At 43.9% G+C, this 24861-nt stretch overlaps 1 protein-coding gene across 1 annotated transcript in view; it reads right to left on the bottom strand.

Annotated features, from left to right (window-relative positions):
- Positions 1-24734, bottom strand: part of PTDSS1 (phosphatidylserine synthase 1) — a 66382-nt gene extending 41648 nt beyond the window's left edge. The window contains exons 1-3 of the mRNA XM_068525383.1: positions 24418-24734; positions 12097-12188; positions 881-925 (exon numbers count right to left, since the gene is read on the bottom strand). Coding sequence (XP_068381484.1) covers positions 881-925; positions 12097-12188; positions 24418-24596 — 316 coding nt within the window. The 5' untranslated portion in view covers positions 24597-24734. The remainder of the gene's footprint in view (positions 1-880; positions 926-12096; positions 12189-24417) is intronic.
- Positions 24735-24861: the final 127 nt, after the last annotated feature.

Below are 24861 nucleotides of genomic sequence, written 5' to 3'. Positions count from 1 at the left end.
ACTTTTTGATTATTGATTTGTTTCATAGTGTGTTTGCTATAGCTGCCCTCCATTCCCCGGGGCCCCTCCACCTGCAGCCTCGGGGCCAGAGCAGCCACCCACGCAGAAGGACTCGGTGAACACCTGCTGAGCGAACGACCAAGATTCATTACTAAATTCAAAGAGATTTGCCTATGATCTCTGAAGGGTGAAAAATAAACAAACTTGAGCAAAATGTCCATTTTTTGGTCCTTTTGCATAAGATTAAATTTTCTGAACCTTGAATAATTTATTTGATGATTATTTAGGTAAGGTGAAGCCAATATCTGAAGTTCTGAAGATATGCTTTAAATCCACTCAGGTGGTTTTACTCTTTGGACTAGAAATCAAGTAACCATAAGAGATCCAACATTTATATGAGATGCTTATCACTAAACCTTAGTTCAAATCAGGGCTCTTTGCTAAGACTTCTCCTTTTCTAAGTTCTTTCCCATTCACAACACTGGGGAGTTTGCTGGGGTTTCAGTCTCTCCTGGATGCTGACGAGACAAACGTGCTCATACGATGCACGTGAGCTTGCACTAGCGAAGAGCAACGTCAGGAAGAACAAGCCACATTCCCTCATGTCAAGTCCTGTGCATTAACAGACAACAGCATGGGGGCGGGGTGGTGAGAGGGGTAGGGGCGGGGGGTTGAAACAGTTCACATGTTTGAGAATTTCAGCTGTCACCAGCACTTTTTTGTGGCAGAGCATTTTAATAAAAAAATTGATATCAGGAACACCAAAAAGTAAAAAGCTATTAAGTTTTACAGTAGAGTGGTAAGGAAAACTGCTACAATATACAGAAAAAGATTTGCTTCAAGTAGAATGGATTTTTAAACCGACTAATAGGTAACTCACCAAAAACCATTCGCCACAAGGCCGGATGAGGTCGAGTAAACGGACCTGCAGAGATAACATTACAAGGTCAGAACAGACTGCTTTCAAACCAAGACTAAAATAAAGACAGTGATGCTGATTTCCACAGAGATAAAGGGTTAAAAAAAGCTCTCCACTGTTCAATTTTTTTTTCTACATAAATACTCTGGGGTCAAAAGTCTAGGTTGAAATGTTTTATCCACGTTGTAACAACCATTCCCCACAATTGTAACAGGCACCAATCTCAACAGAGGCTTTTTTTTTTTAAAGCTTTGTCTTCCGAACTCAGATCCTAATTTCCCGTGGACACAATGTTATAACAGCGAGTAGGTCACCAGGCCAGCCTTTAACTGTATGTAATACTTACTGGACATTAACAAGAAACCTCACAGCCCCCCAGGAGCTAGTGGACATCGTGTGTGTCTGTGTGTGTGTGTGTGTGTGTGTGTGAGAGAGAGAGAGAGAGAAAGAGAAAGAGAGCAGACACTGAGGGGCTCTGACAATAAAAGAGAGAAATACCGTGCCTGGAAAACAAGTGCAACGGGGAGTGACACTGAAAGCAAACCCTTGGAACAGTGGAACACGCTGGTGCAGGAGCTTTTGATGACCTGTGGTAACAAAATACCTTTGACTAGCTCAGATACACAGATGCAGATTCCACACGAGGGAAACCAAAGTTTCACAGGATGAAATTTACTCTTACTCAAGTGATACAACAACACTCTGTCTTCTGTTTTATTTCATTAAAAAATAATAATAGAAGAGGAACGCAAGTAAGCTGGGCCTTGGTCTGTTAAACTGATTTACCACCGACTGAAGGGTTACAGCTCGCAAATATTGACCATTGTTCTAGAGGGCACCTGACCTATTTGGGGCTGCCCACGCTCTCCTGCACTTGGAGGATTTCTAGCATTGTGATCCCACGTCTCCAGGAGAGATGCCAGAGCTTGCTGCTCAGCTTTTTTATAAGTGGGTCCTGGTCCTTTAGTCGCACCCACGCCAGACAACATCAGGAGTGGGTGACAGTGGAGGTAAGTATGCAGAGCTCTCCTCTCCCTCCCTCTCTCCCTTTGGCCCTGGCCAGCAGGGACACTAGTGGGAGGTGGCACTCCTCACACTGGTGAAGGTGGCACTCCTCACACTGGTGAAGGTGGCACTGGCGACTGTGGCAGAGGCAGTTCCATTTAGAGTTGTCTGTACACGTGATGCTGGGACAGACTGTAGCCAAGGCTCCCTCATTAGACCAGGCCTGGGTAATGTGCCGCCAGATCCTAGAAGCTTAGCCTGGGGCCTGGTTTCCTAGCCCTCCTAGGACTCCTCCAGCCGGTCAGTATTGGAGAACAGGCTTTTGCATCAGCAGAGTCAGCTTCTATTGCTTATGACCAGGAATCCTCTCTGCAGCAAACATTACACTGTAAATTTTATTCTGGGACTCATTCTAAAGGGCCCATCTCTTCTTAAAAAGACTACACTGAAACATTCTAACTGCTTTCTTTGGAGGAATCAAGTTCATTTCAGTAATATCAGTTACAAGTACCTCTACTCTCCAAATTGATTCAGTTTCTGAGTTTAAATGAGGAGAGATCAGAAGATGAGTTAAGTTTGAGGGACTCTACTTTATTCAAAATAATATGGTGTCTGAGTTTTGGATGGCAAGTTGAGAGAGCTCAGATAAGTGAGGGATTTGTCTGAAAGTTTATCTGTGCCTGTTCGATTTCTGAGTTCTGACAGCAAAGGCTCAGACAGCACGGGACACCTGTATTCTTTTTAATCAGCTGTTTTCTCAAAAAAGACACAGCAAAGCATAGAAACCAGAATCCCCTCCCAGGTAACATAACCTGGTTAAATTTCTTCACAAGTTATTGGAAAACTGATGGCTAAATTTGTCTTCTTTTAAGTAATTTTAATAGTTTGACTTGTCACCAGGAATGACTTGTCTTATGGTAGCAGTTTGGTTTGCAAGCATTACTTCATCCAAACTATTTTTTTTTTAACATCTTTATTGGAGTATAATTGCTTTGCAGTGGTGTGTTAGTTTCTGCTTTATAACAAAGTGTATCAGCTATACATATACATATATCCCCTTTATCTCCTCCCTCTTGTGTCTCCCTCCCACCCTCCCTATCCCACCCCTCTAGGTGGTCACAAAGCACTGAGCTGATCTCTGTGCTATGCTGCTTCCCACTAGCTATATAGTTTACATTTGGTAGTATATATAAGTCCATGCCACTCTCTCACTTCGTCCCAGCTTACCCTTCCCCCTCCCCATGTCCTCAAGTCCATTCTCTACGTCTGCGTCTTTATTCCTGTCCTGCCCCTAGGTTCTTCAGAACCTTTTTTTTTTTTAGATTCCATATATATGTGTTAGCATATGGTATTTGTTTTTCTCGTTCCGACTTACTTCACTCTGTATGACCATCCAAACTATTGAATTAACCCCTCAGACATAACGTGGGACCCCAGTTTTCTCTATGATTTCTTCTTATAAGGTGAAACTCTGAAATTTTATGATCTATTATTTGGCTCGCAACAGAATTCCATGCCCAGTCGGTACTTGGCAGTGGGGTGGTGAGAGGACCACCATCATTCCCATTTTATAGATAAAGACACTGGGGCATAAGGAACTCACCCAGGGTCACAATGCTCACAGGACTCCACTTCAGGTCTGACAGCCCATGTGCACTTTCCCATCAACTGTCAGAACTGGGCCAGCTTGGGAGGAGGAGGAGGGGGGAGGGGAGGAGTTGACGGTCTGAGCCAGGACTGTCTCGGGGCCAGGAGAGGGGCAAGAGAGAAGCAAGCTAGTGAGGGGTGTTTAGCGCTGCCGCGATGTGGAATTGATAAGCAAGGTGAGGGAGAGGGCAGGGAACTGATACACGTTCCCGCGCCTCACATCCACCAGTAGAAAGGCCTCCAAAGTCGTGGTCGGCCTGTGATTACTTTAAGAGCGGCCTTTGGAAAACAGAACTCAGCCCTTTCTTATATCTAACCCTAAGCAGTGTGCTCCAGAGTAAATAAGAGGGTAGAGTGGTTGAGGAATTTGGGGTTGATGGGGCCTTAAGCTCTCCTTAACCTAACAGGTAACTACTTCAGCCCAAGGGTATTTCTCTCTGTCCGGCTGTGATTCCAGAGACAAGACACACGTTCCAGGGCCTGGAAAGAGAATTTTCATCTTACTGCACTGCAGTTTGGTTTTTTAAAGGCTTATCTTGACTTGCTGCTATTGAATTTTTTCCTCTCTTCTCCAATATCCCATTTATACATCATAATATTACTTCATAAATGTTTCTCATAAAATACAATTTAAAAAAAAGTCCTTTCTGCATTTGATCTGAGGAAGGCTTCAGAAATCTGATGCGGTGGGTTTCAGAACAGACAGCAGCGCACCAAGGAGCTCTGCCCTGAACCAGGTGGTGAGAACAGATCACTGGGGCCTTTTGCCTACAAAAGGCAAGATAAGGCCCTGGAATGTTAGATGACCTTTCAGTTGCTAACTTTAAAACCCAATCCAGGCCTTACTTCAGTCATCCAATCTGTCCTCTGCTTTCTGAGAAGAAATTCTGAATGCTTTCATGTAGTATTTCCAGAAGTACATGCCTGTAGCTTTACTCACAAAGAGTCGCCTCTTCACCATCAAAGACAATAATATTGCTGAAAATACTATTTTGCTTTTTAAAATATCAAGGATGAGGCTGGTATTTTCCTGTATGAGAAGCCTTGATACTTACGCTCACTAGGTCACCCACACTTGGTTACTCTGGTCAAGTCACCCTGAAAGCCTCCTACAGCATCCACCTGCCCAGGTGAGTCTAGCCTTCCTGGAAAATTTACCTCATCCCAGTACCTTCCCACAGGTCTTATTCCCCAGCAAACTATTTTCTCGGTGGTCTTCCTCTGCCCAGTGTTATGGCCAGGACATCAGTAGGGGTGACCCGTCTCACGGTGGGCTTCTTGTCTATACTTCTTATTTGGTAAAAGCTGCCTGGAAGAGTCTGGGTCTTCAATTCAGTTATGCAGGAGAGATGGAGAAGGTGTCTCAGGGTGGTGATGGAGAAACAAGTGCTGGTTTTATTTACAAAGGTGGTTTTCTTACAAGGCACATTGAAAAATTACATGTTTTACTTTCTCATCAGTCCCTATGTCTAGAATACATCATTTTCAATCAGATATTAAGAGCAAGTTTTATTTCAAAAGAAAATAGAAACCAAACGACTCTGCCTTGAGAAAGCAAGCATTTAAAACACTTCCTCAGAAGTCAAAACATAAGATCTCAGCTTGACTAGACAGCAACCTAATGTCATATCCACGAATAACGGAGTTCCAGGGACCAACCCTAGGGAGGCAGGACCCTTTTAACCAAAGTCAGAAGCTGCATCTTCGCAGCTGCACGTCTGTGCCCTCAGGTCCTCTCAGGCTGCCTCTTCTCTTTATTATCTCTTTTTCAGCTTTATGTGGTATAATTGACAAATAAAATCACGAGATATTTGATTTGTATGATTTGAAAGTTTAAATTCCTCTAGGAAAAACCTAGAAAAGGTGAATAAAATTATCTCTAAGCAAATTTCAAACCTAAGAAAGAATTTTTCTACAAGAAAAAGTAGTGGAGCAGGAGACAGAGAATGGGGGGACATAGTACCTTTTTTTTTTCTCATTTTTATCACCTTCATGTGTCAAGGAGATGTGATTCGCACTATCTCAGCTCAGAGAAATCAGAAGAGGCCGAAGGACAAAGAGAAGGATAAACTCAGGAAAATCAAGAAATATTAGTTATCTCACTCTCTTCAAAATACCTTGAAGAAGTGCTGAATGGCGCTCCTCTTGCAGATGAGGAAAGGAAAAGAGAGGGCTAATTCTGTGAACTTTTTTCCTGGCAGATTCATTCTTAATTCAACATATATTTACTGAGCGCCCACTCTGGGCCGGGCACTGGGGGTACAGGGTAAGGCTGTGGTGGTTTGGGTCGGGGCATGGGGGAAGGGCAGGAAGAGTCCATGGAGGCCCTCAGGAGCTGGAAAAGCACACAGAAGTCACCTGTTGAAAGAAATCTCACAGCCAGCTGGAGATGCAACAGGTTTCTAAATTTCACTCCAGTGACAGAGTGATGCAATTGTAATTACACTCCAATGACACAGTGGCATAGTTAAAATTACACTTACACTTGAGTGTCAGTTACTATAAGGAGGTGGACGTGGCATTTAAAATAGTTTTTTCAAGGGAACCAAAAGAGAGAGAATGGGAGAGAAGACAGCAGAAAAGAAGCGGGCGTAGGTAACAGACCCTCTCCCTCCAAGGTCTCCCCTCAGGGTCTCTCTCCACGTCTGTTTGTAGGACTGAAGGAAGGAACTCTAGACCTCACCCCACCACTCACCCTGTTGACTGTCAAATGAAATTCTGAGTCTCCACTCCTCCCCCATGTAACTCAGGGGTAAATTCTAAGCCAATGGAGGTTATCCTGTTTCTCTTTTATTCTTTCAGTCAGTGAAGATCTACTAGAGATCTATGATTGCCTCTGATGTCCTCCAGCCACTGTAAACGCCTGTCCTCAGGTCTGCTTGGAGCGGAGGCATGTGGCCCAAGCCTAATCAAAGAGGAGTGAGGGCAAGTGTGCTGGGGGGTCTCTAGAAAAGGCCTCTTCACTCTTAAAAAGATGCATGGGAAGACATGACCTCCTCTTCTGTTGGACACTGTCTGTGACTACATTTCAGCAGTGCAGCAGCTGTCCCAAGACCATGAGGGCAGCAAAGCACAGGCATCTTGCTGAAGATGGTGGAGCAGAAACAGGTAAAGAACCTGGGTCTTCACGCATCACTGAGCTGCTGAATTAGTCAACCCTGAACCACTCTATCTCAGAACTTCTTGTAATGTAAGAAAGCAAACATTTTATTTATTCTTTAAGCCATTTTGAAAGGGGTTTCGTATTACTTGTGGCCAAAAGCATCCTGACTGTCATAAACCTCATGGAGAAAGTCAAGGGTCTTCTTTGCTATCTAGACTCTGTACAAAAAGAACCAGAGGGCCCCCTCCTGTAGGAGCTGATCAATTCTAGCACACACAGAGCATATGTAAACTCACACATACCAGACATATGGACACAACCAAATTCAGGCCTATACTTAAACATTCAGGGCAGCCTTTACTAGGTCAAGGATAAATGCGTTTGAAGTTGCCAAAACAGAGCCATTCTGGGAATGCCATCCACTGCAGGCACTTCCCCAAAACTGCCTTTCAAGGACAAGGCAAATGCTGGGCTCCATTGCTCCCATTCATTCCATTACTTAATTTGAGAATTTGTGCCAAGGGTGGGGAGAGAGGAAGAGAAGGTGACGAGATTGGAACAAGAAGAGTCGTGTCCATTCCACTCGGAGAAGCATCCACCTAGCATCATGGCTCCTGCAAAGGCTGTAGTCTGAATGCCAGCTGGGGGGGGGCAGCCACATGCCCAGGAGTACCCTTTCCCAGTGCCTGCCAGCTCCCCCATCATCTCTATGGCGTGCTCCAAGGCCACCCCCAATTTAAAAAATATTCAATAACAGCATTCTTTAACGTGGAAAACTTAGTTTTACTAATCTGATGTAAAGTGTGAGCAAATGGCTCTTTAGAAAACAAGGCTGACACTGTGTTTGCTTTGTACACATGGCTGCAAGACAGTCCCTCCAAGCACTGCTTCCCTAACATCCTAATCCTTCCTGCACAGAATGCTGAATGGACTTTGTCCTTTTCTAAACCTGAGCCCTTGGTTTTGGTGGCAGAAGGTTCAGATCAATCTGCGGGCTGACATTTGGGATCCAGAGGAGCAAAGGCACAACCACCGCCGCTGGGCCTGGGGTCCAAAGCACACTAGGCACAGGCCAACTCAGGCCCTAAGACTGCGCTCCTGGGAAAAAGAAAAGTCAGAGACTGACAGAGAGAAGAAGAAGCAGAGGGAGATAGAAACATGTAGAAGACAGAGACGAAACACCTCACGATGGGCCTCGTATGAGAAAAGGCCAGGACTCCGCCGAGTACAGGAATGTGTGGGAGCCGGAGCCCTAACATCAGGCTGGCATCAGTGCCTGGGTGGCAGCTCAGGGGTGACTGATGGCCTTGGGTTCAGCTTTCCGAGCCGTAAACGGAGAAGGCTGAACTACATGAGCCCTGTGGGTCCTCCCCACTTTGTGTGTATCACAAAGTCCGGGCAGCCAGGATAAGAAAAGCATAAAACAAACAACTTTTATCTTTCCAAGAGGAAAACAAAAGCCCAGTCCCACCATGAGAGACTCAGCCAGGTAAGTGGACATTGAAGATTAGATGTCTTCATGAGAGAAGAGAGGAAAAATCAGCAGAAATCATGCAAATGTCACGTCCAACAGATTTAATCCCCCAACCTTCAGGGCTTTTGGAACCTTAAGAAAAACAGCTGCTGATGAAGCCCCAAAGCCCAGCTCCTGCCAAAGCTCCACAGAAGGGACATCTGTAAAATCATGGCTATGGCGAGACTGATCTTTGAGACTCCTCAAACTTCCAAAATGGCTCTCAGAAATAGCAAGTTTAAATTTTTAAAAAAGCAGAAAAGAAACCTTTGAAGCTGTGAAGAACTAGGAAACAATTAACACACAGCCAAGGAAAGCTGGAGACTTGAAGAACAGACATACCTTTGGATTGATCCGTTTCCTGCACATGTACTATGTTCTGATTGACTGATTTAAAAATAAAAATTTAAAAAAAGGATGGTAGGGCACAGACAAGATGAGAAATAGGAATAGAGGGCACAGAACAATAATGTTCATGGCATCAAGTGATGGCTGGGAAGTAAGCAGCAGAACTTCACAGGATACAGAAGGTAGAAGGCTGAGGGGGGTGACGGTGACCACTACCTGAACTGTCACCTACTCACCTTCCCCAGGGGCTCTGGTGGCCATAGACCTTGTGTTGGTATCAAATCTGAGATGCAGCTCATCATCTCCTCTTTCTGGGCTGTATTCTTACTCCATCTTTGTAAAGCCAGGTTCTAGAGCTCAGGGGGACCACCCATAGCCTCTGGTATTTTCAGTGTGTGTAAAAGGCTTGATGCCACAAGTGGCCACTTAAGTTGCACTACAGCACAGCACCCTTGAAAGAAAGGATGGGCTCCATAAGGTCCAAGCTCTCCCTAAACCTAAAATCCTGAGATTTTATGTGAAGGAAGTGGTAGCAAAAAGAAAGTTGGCAAATAGCTAGAAAAGCTGTTCAACACTGGGGACTTTTCCTAGAAAGCGAATGCCATAGCGACCAATCCCCCTTCATTCCATGACCTATCTATATTTTGAATGTTTTATCTTCATACTCCAATCACTCCGCATTATCAGAACTTTCATCATTGTGGAAAGGCCAAACTATGTTGGTCATACCTGCATAAGGTATGCAGGTGCTGTGCACTGAAGGTCTGTGTCCCTCCAAAATTCATATGTTGAAATTCTAACCCTGAAGCTGAAGACTGTTGGACCTCCTGGACCCTACAGGGCCTAACCATAGAGCTACCTGACTGTGAACATTTGCTATCCTTTAAGACATAGGAAGAAGGACCCCAAGGTGGCTCAGAGATCATCCAGGCTGTCATTTCCACCACAGGGCCATGGGGGGAGGGGAGGAGGACTGCCTCCACCTTGGTTTCAAAGGGCAAGACCAACACCCGGCTCTGCTGGGGCAGGGGACCGGAGCCCTGGGGATTCGACCCCCACTGGGAAAGCTGTGGCGCAGACTACTGCTCCAGTGGGTCTGGAAGGCAAAGCATCAAGCCGAAGAGGATTATTCTCGAGCCTTGAGATCTCCTAGAGTTTGCCTTCCTATGTTTTGGACTTGCCTGGGGCTTGTCACCCCTTCCTTCTTTCCTGTTTCTTCCTTTGGGAATGGGAATGCCTACTCTGTGCCTGGCCCACTATTGTATTCTGAAAGCACAGAACTTGCTTGATTTCACAGGTTCACAGCTGGAGAAGAATTCTGCCACGGGATGAATCTTCTGCTGTTTAAGCCGCTCAGTCTATGGTATTCTACTATAGAGGCCTATACTAAGACAGAGGTTTTCATATCTTGAAAGGTTCTCACTAAAAAAAAAAATAGTAACAATAATAAAAATAAAATAAAAGTAAAATTTAATCTAAAAGCTTGAGTGGTTAGAGAGCTAAATGCAGCTGCCAAATAACTTGGCTATCTAGAACAATCCACTCTCTGAAGGATTCAGAATCATGGTTTTACTGGTTGGATTATTATACTACCAGCAGAACCCACAAAAATACAGAACGAAATTCCACTGCCAACATTTTGGAAGGCCTAAAGGACGTGCCATGTGTGATACTGTGATGTATAAGAAGTAAGTATTTGGTCTTTGTCCCCTTCCTGGAACAGAATCCTAAACTCCTTGGAAGTTCCTAAGCGATGAGAGTGAGAAGCGTCTTTTGTTACGTTAATGAGGTGACTTTTGGGAAGCCGCTCAGGATGGGGGTCAGTGAAGCCAACAATGGGATTAGACGGTAGGAACCCTCAGTCCCACCCGCCCTGAGCTCTGGGGAGCAGGGAGGGGCTGGCGGTTGAATCAATGGCCAAAGATTTAATCAATCACACCGACGTAATGAAACTTCCATAGAAAACTAAAAGGATAGGGTTTAGAAAGCTTCTGGGTTGGTGAGGGCGTGGAGATTTGGGGAGAGTGGCGCGCCTGGAGAGGGCTGGGACGCTGGTCGCCCCTCCCCACAGACTTTACCCTGCGCATCTCTTCATCTGGCTTTTGATTGATGGTCTCAGTAATCTAGTGAGCACACTGGTTTCCTGAGTCCCGTGAGCTGTTCTGGCAAATTAACCAAACCCAAGGAGGATTTAGAGCCGTCTGGTCAGAAGCACAGGTGACACCCTGGACTTGTGATTGGCATCTGCAGCGGGGGCAGGAGCAGCCCTGTGGGACTTAACCTGTGCAATCTGATGCTACCTCCAGGTAGACAGTGTCAGAATAGGGTGGCACTGTAGGACACCCAGCTGATGTTCAACTTGCTTGTTGGTGTGGGGACACCAACCCCCCGCCACGCACACTGGAATGGGTATTAGAATCCTATCACCACAGTGCAGCTTCAGATAACAATCAGTAACGTTCATGATGAGCTCCTAATATTACACATTATATTCTACGATGGGAGGATGGAGAAGAAGCGCATGTTAAATCATCATATTTAAAACCTGAGCAGGGCCCATGAAGCATAACTCATAAAAAGAGACTGAAACAGTTACAAAATATCCTAAGTGTAGAAGAAACAGTAGGGACTTCTCTGGTGGTCCAGTGGTTAAGACTTCGCCTTCCAATGCAGGGAGTGTGGGTTCGATCCCTGGTTGGGGAGAATGCCTCACAGCCAAAAAACCAAAACATAAGACAGAAAGAAGCAATATTGTAACAAATTCAATAAAGACTTTTAAAAAATGGTCTACATCAAAAAAACAAAACAAAAAAAACAACAAAAAAAACTTAAAAAAAAAAAAAGAAACAGGATATAAAAAGTGAGAATTTAGAAATCACTCGCAGAGAATAAATAAGAGAATATTCCAGGGAGAAAGTACTAAAGGGGAATAAGAAAAAATAAAGCAACTCGTAAGGGACAATTCAGAGGAAAGGTATGAATCTTAAGTATGGCAAGATACCAAATTCGTTTTTAAACCAAGGCTTTTGCCTCACTCTATAATCATGATGGGGGAAAATTTCACAGTAATAATTTTTTTTAACCTGATAATGAAAATTCTTATCCCAACAAAGTTTACAGTTAAGACAACAATTATTTAAGTAATACTCTTTAGAGCACTGACCCTGTCCTTAGCAAAAAAGGAGTAACTGAACAGTAATTGAGTATTTTATGACTCGGCTGATAGTAACAAACACAGCAACAAGAACAATAGTTGACATTCATTGAGAGCTTACAATTTGCCAGTCACTGTTCAGAGTATTTTACTTGTTTTAATTCAGTTAACCCTTACAACTGTACTTCTCTCCATTTCAGAGAGAAATGTCTTAAAGAGGGACAGAGCTAGGAAGTGGCAGAAAGGGCAGTCTGTCTCCAGAGCCTGTGCCCCTAACCACCATACAACACTCAAGAGTCTTTTTTTATTCCACCCTCTAGTTTCATCTTCCAGATGACATGCATCTCAAAAATACCAACAAGGGCACAATGCACAGGAGAAATGTGATAAAGCATTACATCACTTACCATTGGGGAACGCTAGTACACTGATGATAAGAAAGAAGAAAACTACGGAGAGGATACCCCTCCAGATGTTGTCTTCTGGGACAGAGTCATCCCTGAAAATAGAAAAGGAACATTGAGTATTCATTTTTGGATCTGAATAGTCAGCCTAGAAGGAGTAAGAGTTCCATGTTCTTAAAACTGGGGGACTGCTAACTTTATTTTGCTGAGCTAAGTCATTACACACACTATTTACTATTCACTATCATTTCCTAAAATAATACAGTGTCATAGTCAAGTCCAGTTCTTGTGAGGAAGGCAATTGGCAATCTCACACCCCAACACACAGTCTGCTCAGACAAGCATTTGAGAATCCCTGTTCTTTAAAAAAAATTAAAAATACCCAGGATGTCAAAAGGTAAGGTTTATTTTGGAGAAATACCTTTTGGTTTTAAGACTAACTAAAGATGACCTTTACTACATAGACTGTGGCAGAAAAATTGTTCAGGAATCAGAAAGGAAGCATAAGATTATAAGGAATAAGGGTATAATGCAATGAGATTATGCAGTCGCTTGTCAAATATGGGCAGTTGGCTATCTAAGGGATGAATAAAAATGGGGCAGTGTAACATAATCAGAAAGCACCAGTAAAAAATGTTAAAAGAAAAATTAAGAGCGTATGAATATGACTGGTTCACTTTGCTGTACGGCAAGAAACTAACACAACATTGTAAAGCAACTATACTCCAATAAAAATTAATTAAAAAAAAAGAAAGAAAAATTAAGAGAAAACAAAATACAAGATTTAAACTCAGAGCAGAAGCAAAAGAACTGTAAATAGGAGATAAGCTTCCCCCCTCTCCTGCCTGGTCATTTCTAATGTATTACTGTGTTTAACTCCTCTATAACCCCAGTAACTGAAATGATTACATTTGTTGGTTTATATGTTGTCTATCTTCTCTGTAGAAAGTACACTCCTAATGGCAGGGAATTATTCACTAATAGGCCCTCAATATATTTCTGGACTGATTATTGATTATGGAAGAAAATTTACTGTTTTAAAATGAAGTAAAATTTCCCAAATGGAAATTGTCTTAACATTGATGGTGAAGAATTTAGGTTTTGACAGTTTGCAACAAAAAAGAAGATTCTAGTAACATATCTGGGGCTCAGACAAGCAAACAAAAGTGGGAAAACAGAAATACACGACAGTAAAATTTTCTGAAGTATTGATAATTATTGAGAAGCTTGGGAGAGGGAAGTTCAGTGTTTCAGTTTCAAAAGACGCAGGATGAGTAGACAGAAAATATGAGATGAAACAGAATGGAAGGAGATAGTTTAGAGATGATGAGACTGGTAGCAATAAATCTTAAAATGATAAAAGAAGTTGGGTTTATCTAGAGAAGGGCTGTAGTGAAAGAGTTTTCAAAAGACAAATATTAAATTAAGATTAAATATTACTAAAGGAAAAGAAACAGGCCAAAAAAAATCTTAGAAGAAAACCAAGTTTGCGTAGAAAGAAGTTCTAGACCATCAGAATACATACATGAAAAGGTAGGAATGAAACAATAATGAATTACCTAGTTAAGGACTGGGTCCTGGGGTGTTGGTTTAAAAGCAGAAGTTAACTTAGATGCCAACTTCTGTTTAGGCTGCTCAGTTTCTGCACCCAATGAAATGATTTCCAGACTTATGACAGGATTGAACATAAGGTTCTGAAATAAGAGATCATACAGATCTTAAACGTTTCCTAGATCACCATATGGCCAAGTAGCCGTAAACTAATGCTGGACAAATGATGCTTGGCTGTTAACTTCAGAGATCTGATTACAAAACCAAACTACAGAATCAGACAGACTTCCTTCTGCAGGAAGGAAGTGCATTAAAAAGTACAATCTTATTTTAATGGACATACTAATAATTAAAAACCTGCCCAGAGGTTATGAACACAACCTAAAAATGCCAGCCCGACCATTACCAGGGCACTTGCCATGCCCTCTGGCTTATGCAGGGAAGCCCCATATCCAACTTCCAGGAACACCAACTTTTACCGAAGGATGGCTACACACAGTGAGGGTAGGAACACAGTGTCCTCATTCAGACCAAATCACACTACTGATATTGCTAATAATGACAGCAACGATAATAGCTCCTGTTCATCAAGTGTCTACTGTGTGCCAGGCACTGAACAGGCAGTTTCTAGACATTATCTCTAATTGTCACAACCCATTGGGCTATTATCAACCATCTGAGGTAACAAAGGCTCAGATAGGTTTAGTAACTTGCCCAAGATTGTGGAGGTAAGAAGTTACAGAGCCAGCATTCAAAACCAGGCCTGCTAGACTCTGAAGATGATGATCTTTCCTCCTTGCCAAACTGCCTCATGAAAACTTATCTGTCATCCTAAATCAACCTGACTCATGGTAGATGCACAGGGATGGCATAAGAGAGTTTGACAGGGCATGCAATTTGTAAGTTACAAAATAAAAGCAAGGCTAAAATGAATAACTGTGGCCTAGGAAAAGAAGATGGAGTCCCATAACTCACAACTTATACCAAAATACATTCTGGATGATTCAAGAAACTAAAAGTAAAACCAAAACAAAATTCTAGAAGAAATGATGGGAGAATTTAAAAAAAACCCAAAACCCCTAAACAAGACACAACAATCTCAGAGTGGGGAAGGCCTTTCGAAAGTACGATACAAACCTCCGAAGTCATAAAGGAGAAAGCTGACAAATCTGCATGGCAAAGAAATCAGTAACAAAATCATAAACTTGGAAAAAATATCTGCAACTCATATGAAGGCAAAGGGTTAATTCCCCTAATTACAAAGCTCTCCCCCCAAATCAATTAACAGAAAGAACAAATGGACAAAGAAAAGCAAATAGAAAAATGGACAAAAGATATGAAGGGACAGTTCACAGAGCAGAAAAATCCATTGGCTCTCCGGCAAGTGAAAAAAAAAGATGCTCAACCTTGTTCATGGTAAGAGATGGGCAAATGGAAACAACACAAAGAGACCATTTTTATCTACCTTATGGACAAAGGTAAAATTTAATGACTGAGCTGGTGAGGCTATGCAGAAATATATAAACAGGCATTCTCACATACCACCTTTATGGAGTGCCATTTGGCAACATATTAATTTACAAATGCATATACCCTGTGACCCAGCAATTCCATGTATGACAATGTATCTCACAGATATACCTTCATTTATGCAAAAATGACATATGTACAAGGTTGTTCACTGTGGCATTATATGTATTAGCAAAACTTGGAAACAACTAAATGTCTACCGAAAAGGGACTGATTAAGTAAATTATGGCTCTGTCTCAAAATGGAGTACTAGGCAGCTGTAAAAAGAATGAAGCTTTTAATTAATTAACTGATACAGAATAATTTAAGAGATCATGAAGTAAACAAAGCAATTTGCAGAGCAGTGAGTATAGTAAGCAACTTTCTATGTAAAAAAGAGAGCGTGTGTATGTATATATAACTTGTAACTTCTGCTCGTGGCTGCATAGCATGTCTCTGGAAATCCATCCGAGATATGGTGACACTGGTTTTCTCCAAAGAGGATAAAAGAACAGTGAGGTGAGACTTTTCACTATATACCCTTTGGGGTACTTTGGATTTTAAGCAATGTAGATATGTTACGTTTCAAAAAAGTCAATTATAGATCAACATTAAATTTGTAAGAACTTGAGATCAGTGATAAAACAATGAAACTGCAATTTTGTAAATTTTGAGCCATTTTATTAGAAAGACAGGATCAAAAGAATGGCCTAGTTTCAGAAGTAAAAAAAAAAAGGCCAATTAAACCTGAATAAAACAGCAGCGAGTCTGAAAAGCTGGCCGTTTTATATTTGCCTAATTAGAAAAACAAAAAGTATCAAAGATGGACAGCAAGATCTTTGGCAAAACTGAAAATATATAGTACAGGAAGATCAGACTCCTGTGATCGAAGATTGAAGGGTAGGCAGGTGAGCGAAAGAAGAAATCCTGAGTCCTATCAGACTAGCAGCCCCAGATACACCCTCTGGCTTTCCTGAGAGTAGAGAGGGTGTACCCTCGGCATCCAGCACAGTCCCTGCAAGAGGTGGGCGTGCAGAAAGAACGGAATGCATGACTGAGGAGGCTGCCCACCCCACCAGCCTCCTGACAAGCTGACCACACAGGGCCATTCTGTAAGCTCTGGTGTGGCCTCTTCTCTCTCCGCTCCCAGCAATCCAGAGACTTAACCATATGCCGAGGGACACAGACATTTTCCACAGTTAATCATGAAAAGCAACTTGGCTGCAAAGGCCCCAAAGACCACACTACTGACTCCAGAGACCCTCAATTAGAGGACAAGAAGGGTTTATCTCTGGACATCCACTAGATCTGTGCCTCACTCAGAAAGCTAGCTAGCTGCTTTGCATGTTAGCTCTCTTAATCTTCCTAACACCCTCAAAGGGGGAAATGATCATAATCTGCATTTTACTGACTCCAAAGTCTAAGTTTTTCCCCCTTTAGGAGGCTGTTTGGTGCAGTGACAAGGAAGACAGGCTTGTGGCCAGACTGCGTGGACCAGAATTCTGACTTCACACTTATCAGCCTGTGTGACCTTGGGCAGATTACTCAACCTCTCTGTGCCTTGGTTTCCTCCTCAGTATATCAAAGGGTAATAATAGTTCTACCTCACAGGGTTGTTGTGAGGATAAAATAACATGTGCGATGGACTTAGAACAGTGCCTGGCACAGAGGGTCTGTCAGTTATTAGTTTACAATGTCTGTCCACCCATTCCGTCAGCTAGCTGACACCTATCGTTGGGGACAAAGATGAACAAACTTGGTCCTGATTCTGGCGAGAATCATGATGAAAAGCAGAGTAAGACATAAAAATTAAATTATTATCTTAGTATAACTTTGGCCTGAGAGAAAAGTTTTCAATTCGCTGGCACTGCCTCTGATTAACCTGATAAAACACCCCCAAAACCAAAAACCCACCTCGATTGTTCACACAAGACTGGCCCCTGTTCGTGGGGTTGTTACCATCTCCTCAGGCTTTGAGGGGGCAATGTAGTTCTCACTTCCCAGGGGAGCTCATAACCTGCAGTCAGGGCTGCCAGACCCCCATCTTGACTTTTCCTGGCCTCAGGATTCTTGCTCAAATAAGACATTTTACTTTACAGCCACAAAAAATAAAAAGACTTCAAGCTTTCAACTGTGATGCCGTGGCAGTGCCCTGACCTCTTTCCTAGGTCCTCTTGAGGCTCTAATAACAAGCGCCTCGGTCTCTGGGGCTCTGAACTTTCCAAAGACCTTTCCCAGCTGGCATTTGATTGAACTGCTCCACAGTTCTGTGGGGGAGTATTATCTCTACTTGAAGGATGAAGAAAATAAAGCTCTTGCTTTATCTTGCCCACAGTTACAACAAATAGAGGCAGAGTGAAGTAGATGCCAGGGCTTCTGGAATGCTGGCTCTAGGTCAAGACTGCTACCCTTACCGGTATGATACCGACAAGCTTAGGGAGGCAGAGTCCTTTTCCCTGAAGTTCTGCTAAATTTAGGAGGAGCTCCAGAAGCACGCTGGCGTAGCCCTGACCATACACGGTGAAAATACTGAATGGATTAGAGTAAAATTGTAATTTCAGGCCCCATCTCATTCACCCACTGTATCTCCAGTGCCCAGCACAACGCTTGGCACAGAGCAGGCCTTCTCAATGTGGTGGGTGCCAGAAAGAGCAAGAGGCCAGGGCTGAGCGGGCCCGAGACCCAGGTAACATGAGGGGGAGTCATGGCCTGGGCCCACAGGCTCCACTGCACCTTCCCGCCCCAGTGCTGACCAATCAAGTACTCAAACATCTCAACTCCTTCTGTCACCCCTGTTTGAGTATAGGTAACTACCCAGGAGAGGACCCTAAAAGCAGGACAAGTATAAGGAAAGCCCTGAGTTTTTTTAACAAAGGTTTGAACTCAAAAAGTTTTGGACTCAGATTCTTAAACTTGAACAACAGGCTACAGGCAAGGAGACCGGGAAAACAAACTCCATTCACTCACAGACAATCTTTAGACAAGGCTGTCTCCCTGGGGCCAGGAAGGTAAGAACTCTATTCTGACTCCTAAGGCTGCAAAGTTGATTGTCCCCTCTCCCCCTCCTATCTTCTCCTTTCCATCTCTTTAATAGGAATCCTTGAAACTGAGACCCACAGGTAGGCTCATGTTTATGAGGCTAGTCACCGTTAAGGATCCTCTCTCCCAATGGAAAACTCAGTCCCGGGTTACAAGGTGGACCGATGTTAACTAGCTTTGAAGACTACATTCGTTTCATTTTATAAAAAGTTAGGATTCTTTTTAAGAATTACAGCTGACGTATCAACTAAAAGAGAAGAGTGATAGTTTTTGAAAGTTCATGTTGTATAAATGATTTTTTTTATATTTGATTCATTTAGCATTTACTGGGTGTGTATTCTGTTATGATTAAGATATCTGGCCTCAAGAAATTGATATAGAAACAAATACTACAACAGGAGAGATACAATAATAAAAAAAGGGGCTTCCCTGGTGGCGCAGTGGTTAGGAATCCGCCTGCCAATGCAGGGGACACGGGTTCGTGCCCCGGTCTGGGAAGATCCCACATGCCGCGGAGCGGCTAGGCCCGTGAGCCACAACTACTGAGCCTGCGCGTCTGGAGCCTGTGCTCCGCAACAAGAGAGGCCGCGATAGTGAGAGGCCCGCGCACTGCGATGAAGAGTGGCCCCCGCTTGCCACAACTAGAGAAAGCCCTCGCACAGAAACGAAGACCCAACACAGCCAAAAATAAATAAATAAATTAAAAATAAATAAATAAATAAAAATAAAATAAAAAAAAATGTTTGGAAGTATATAAACATTTCTTCCTCTGAGCCTCCTGGAACAATCAAGAAAGGTGGCTGGAGGGGGACCATCCAGGTGCGTTGCCAGGGATGCGGTGGGCTCATGGCAGGAGAGCAGGAGGTGCTCTCCAGTCAGAGAGAGGTGCCAGCCTGGCATTAGATGCGGAGCCAGGGAGCTGTCTGGGCCTGCTGTGTGTGCCGTGTACAGGTGTGGGGAGATGTAAGGCTCTGTAATGAAAGAGCTTAGGGTCCAGCGAGCACGTGCTATAGGTGATGGGGATCCAGGGAAAGAGTGTAAGCAGGGGACGGATGAGATCACGATCTTGATTTCAAAAGGTCATGAGGAAAGCAGTGTGGACGATGGACCGGAGGGAAATGGAGCCAAGGCCTGGGAGTGTCTATCCCAGAGATCAGGGGGTTTGCCGAGCCAAAGCCTGGGCATGGGCAGAGGAGGACAGCTCTGAAAGCTACTAAGGCCCAACTGGACCTGGTGAAGATAAACTAGATGAACTCCAGGATGGCGGAGACCTGGGCTGGGCGGACTGTTGAACTAAATTAAATGTGATGCCAGGACCTAGGGCTCAGGAAAGCAGTCCTAGCTGCCTGGACGAGTCCCTGGCTTCCAGATTTGTTGCGACTAAAACGCTGATAACTTCCCTATAGAAATCTGGGGCTAGAGGGATTATATCACAAGATAAACTATATTACACTTGGTAATAGAATTATACCTAAAATGCTAAACACTAGGCAGCAATACTAGACATGTAAACTCTTTGAGGTAAGCATCATGTAAACCAAATAAATATTTGAGTCACTCAGATGCTTATTTACTACAGAAGACCCCAAAGAAATATGACACATTTTCTCCTTCAATAAACGTATAATCTTATTAAGGACATAAAACACCAGAAATAAGGATGAGAGAGGATAATTAAAAGGTGCTTATTTATTTATGGCTGCACCATGGGGCATGCGGGATCTTAATTCTCTGGCCAGGGATCGAACCCGCGCCCCCCGCAGTGGAAGCACGGAGTCTTAACCACTGGACTGCCGGGGAAGTCCCTAAAAGGTGCTTATTTAAATCCAATTAAAAATATGATTCAAATAGGAAGTGAGGAAGGCAAATGTTAAGATGGCTGTTGGGCTTCCCTGGTGGCGCAGTGGTTGAGAGTCCACCTGCCAATGCAGGGGACACGGGTTCGAGCCCTGGTTTGGGAGGATCCCACGTGCCGCGGAGCAATTGGGCCCGTGAGCCACAGCTACTGAGCCTGCGCGTCTGGAGCCTGTGCTCCGCAACAAGAGAGGCCACGACAGTGAGAGGCCCGCGCACAGCAATGAAGAGGGGCCCCCGCTCGCTGCAACTAGAGAAAGCCCTTGCACAGAACCGAAGACCCAACACAGCCAAAAATAAATAAATTAAAAAAAAAAAGATGGCTGTTAACTGGACCTCTTTAGATGGCGCCACCTAACACAGTGCACTCCTTCACCTCCAATGGTGTAGCCCCAGTACACAGCCGACATGGAGGATCATTTAACATTGCTGGTGTCCTAGAACAAGGACAGCCAGGCCTTCTGTTATTGGCAGAGAAAGAACATGATGTACGTAAAGGAAATAGGCTCAAGACAACTGAATCGGCAGGATCAGGAGTTATTTTCTAATGGGAATTGATATGGTCTACAGGGAAAGAACAGGGAAGGCTGGCAGGCATCCAGGAGGGAAGAGACACAGAAGGTGGAACTATGGCTCCGTGATAAGATGAAGAGCTGGAGCTCCAAAGCCACTAAAGGAAATGAAGTAAAAACCAGTATCACCAACAAAGAAAAATCAATCAATCAAAAGTCTGTCTATTTCCCTGCCCTCATCCGCCTCCTCAGTCCCATATCAAGGAGAAACCATAGGTAAGCAGATGATCCCTTAGGTACAGGAAGCAGCGGGAAGGCAATCTCTTCTGGGTAAGTGATGATTTTTTTGCTGGACAAGTGTCACTGGAGAGACTGACTCCACTGTTTTACTGCCAGGTGCCTCTTAAGGAGAGAGTGAGCTGCTACGAACGTCATTTCGTAAATTTTGGTGTTTTCAAATCTAAAGCCTGAGTGTTTGAAAGTGAGGCCATTCAACGTTTCCAAGTTTACCAACCTATGAAAGCAGCGTAAATATGAGGCACTCTAAGCTTAAGAGAAAGGCTCTCCTTGCCCTACTTTGGCTGAACAAACTTATAAGACATATGCCAAAGCATTTAATTTCTAAAAATACTTATCCTAAAATGTGGCAAAGTGAGCTTTTCCAATCTTAGGGGGAATGATTCAATAACATCTGGCTTTATTGTTAGTGATAGGGACTGGAGACTTAAACGCTATGATTTAACAGTGAGTTGGCCTAGTTGTTATTTAACAAAAGAACTGCTTGATCAGTCCAAACTTGTCTCAGACTTCTGTGACAGGCATCTAATCCTTGCCAATCCTAAATTCTTGCTGTGTCTCTGCAGCATGTGACATGACCCAGGTACTGTTTCACACATACGGGTAATCTGACACCCCGAAAGTATTCTATCCCTGGCTCTCTTCAACTACTAGTCTTTGAAAAACAAACTTTAAGAAGTAATTACTTTCAGTCTTTATGGAAGAAGACAGAGCTATCACTGTAATGTCTCAGTTTCAGGGGTCACAAATCATTACAAAAAATGAGGAAGACACAGTAAGTACTAATTGTACTAATGGTGCTTATGATTTTCTATAACATGAAACTTGTTATTAAGTAGTTCTTTAATATGTGACTTCTATCTCTTTGAAATTAGTGGAAGAAGTAAAATTATTATCATTTTTGGAAAAGGCCATAGCCTGAGGTTCAGATTATGTCTTTTCTATTACGTTTGACAAGCTGTTAAAATTCATATTCATTTCTTAAAGTTTCACTGCTGTAATTTATTGAATGCTTTGGCAGAATATGCTGTAAAAGGGAAATTCCAGAAGAATGTGACTTTCTGTATTAGAAAAGAGGAAGAGAAATCTGTTCTGAAAGGGTCTAGAATAATATTAAAGATAAAAGTTTGAAACTAACTGCTCATTCTTGCTTCTCATTATTTAAAATAAAATGCCATAATTACTTTTCTAAGTTCCAAAGAAACACCTGCACTAATTCCATCTCTTGCCAAACCACACGAGATGAAGTGAAACTGAAGTTAATATTGAAACAGGGATGTATGTTACCTGAGCAAAGCACTGTCCATTTTTCCAATGTCTTTATCCCTTTTCTTAATTATAGAGCACACCACACTCTCACTCAATGACAAACATAATTTAGAAGGCATTAGCATACAATGAAATGATGTAATAATAACAATAGCTAATGTTTACCGAGCACTTACTATTTGTCATGCATTGAGCTAAATACAGATTATCTAAAAAAATGAATTGAGCCCTTATAACAAAATCCTATCAGGTATTACTAGATATTTTCACTTTACATACAGATAAGGAAACTGAGGCTTAGCAAAATTAAGTGGCCACACAGCTACTAGGTGGTAAAATCAGATGACATGATAAGTATTTGAGGGCAACCATAAATAGGGACAAGACTGATTTCTCTCCAAAGCTAGAAATATGTTCTTGGTTGGATACTGTGGAAAGATCTGGTCTTACCCCACTGCAGAGCATTAGCAGAAGATTTTACAATAATAGTAGCTGTTTCCCTCAATCATTAAGAGTAATTGTTTATATGCTTTATGGCTTTAGATAGAGTCATGCAAATAGATAAACAGTTACAAAATAAGAATCAAGAGTCAAATGGATTGTGGAGATAAGGAACAAGTGTGATGTAGGAGGACATTATTAGTTTTATGAAAATCTGAAAAAGTGCATTGATTCTCAAGGGAGACACCATTGGCACTTGTGTGTATACTAGAGTGTAGGTGCACATGTGTGCCTGTGTGTAAGGGACAACTCTTTGTCGTACAATGCTATCCCTTGAGTTATAAACATTTAGCATCCTTAACCTCCACCCACTAAATACCAGAAGTTCCCTCAATGCTTGTGGCCACTGAATATAACCCTGCAGTTTCTGCTGATCTGGGCTGAGAACCATTGATTGTTGGATAAATATACTAGGAGAGAAGTAACTGACATTAATTATGCATCATGTGCCAAGTACTCTGCTAAGTGCATTCACACATATTCATTTAATCCTTATAACTCCATATGAGGTAAGTACATGTTCTATCCCCATTTTAAAGGTGAATCCTGAGTCTCAGAGAAAGGTTAAATAACTTAACCAAGGTCACATGAATAGTCTTGAGACCAACAGTGTGGCTCCAAAACTCCAGTTCTCTGGGTTGGTCTTTTAAGCATGGTATAGGCACACCTTTTCTTGCTTTAAAGAGATTCATTCAGAAAACATGAATCCTTATAAGTAGGACCCAAGGTGTGCCTATCATTTAGGCATGAATCAGTTCCCTGGCTTGGGGTTGAAGGGCCACATGTTCAGTGAGGTAGAGTTATAAGCTCTGGGCTGACGAAAGTTGGGCAGGGTTAACTCCCATGCACAGGTATATATTAGAAGTGCTTTGAGTGTGTGTTTTCAGGGGGATATGAGAGTTGTGCTACAGTGTGTGAGGTTTGTGCGTTTTATTTAACACTTTCCATAGCATTTATGATGCACCAGGCACTGTTACAATGGCCTGACAATGTCTCATTTCAGCATGTATGTTAGGTGATGAACAGAACAGAGCATGCACTGTGTGATGTCTGGTGGGCTGGTGTCTGTGTGGCAGTGCTGGAATGTCCGCTGTGATGTGTGTGCCCACGGCCGCAGTTTCTGTTGTGGTACAGACAGTGGTGTTTGAGGCTGGGCGAAGGGTTACGCGAGATGATTTGCGTGCAATGCATACAGACTGGAGTGCACCGCACGTGTGCATTTTGTGCACGCGGGTAGTGCCGAATACTGGAGGAGTTCCGCGGGAAGGGGTCTGGGTTGTGTCCTGGGCCCGTGGATGGTGCGTGGAAGACGCTGTGGACAGGGGTGTTTTCAGTGTGAAGAGGTATGTGCTGAAAGTGGTGCATACCAGATGATTCATGCGGTGTGCTAGGCAGGGACGGAGGCCGGAGAGGAGGGGGCCAGTGTCGTGATGTGTGTGGGGAGCGACGCTGAGAGCCGCGGGAGAAGGGGGGGCGGAGATCGTGCTAGGTGACCCACGAGTGTTCCTGACGTGGCCCGAGGCGCTGTATGGGGAAAGGTGGTATGGAGAGGGGTGGCGGTGGCGATGGGAGTGGGGATGGGGGTGGGTTGGAGGGTAGGGACGAACGCCGGTCCAGAGGAGCTGTCGGGAAGGAAGCTGGGTGTGCTAGGTGACATGCCCGCCGGTGGAAGAGCGTGTGCGTGGAGCAATCAGCCCACTTCCTCACCCGGCCATGCTCCCCGCCACGGCCTCCCATCCGCCCCTTCCCTTCGCCCAAGGGCGCGCCCCCAGCGCAGCCCGGCCCGCCTCACCTGGTGAAGGCAAAGTACATGAGGCTGACGATGGTGAAGCTGAGCAGAGTGATGGTGTGTGGCCGGTAGAAGAAGTCGATGGTGATGTCCTCCACTTGCTGCTCGTTGATCATCCGGAAATGCATCTTGTAGTTCACATCATCTTTGCTCAGGGTCCGGCTCCCCACGCAGGACGCCATGGCCCGCCTCCCCGTCCTGCGGCGGCGGCGGCGGCCCCGGCCCGTGGAGGCTGGGACCCCGGAGGTGACGAGCCGCAGCGAGAAAGCGGCTAGACGCCGGAACCGGGTCTGGCGAGGAGCAAAGGCAGCAAGCAGAGGGAAGGACAGGCGCGGGAGGGCGGGGTCGCGGCGCCGCCAACGCAGCCTCTGGCGGGGGGCGCCGCTCGCCGGGCCCCGGCTGGCGTTGGGGGACGTGCACCTCTAGGGACTCGCAGTGGCTTTAGGT

The sequence above is a fragment of the Eschrichtius robustus genome, chromosome 17, assembly GCF_028021215.1.
Source record: "Eschrichtius robustus isolate mEscRob2 chromosome 17, mEscRob2.pri, whole genome shotgun sequence".
In the NCBI taxonomy this organism is placed as follows: Eukaryota; Metazoa; Chordata; class Mammalia; order Artiodactyla; family Eschrichtiidae; genus Eschrichtius; species Eschrichtius robustus.
This window is presented reverse-complemented; position numbering and strand designations above follow the sequence as displayed.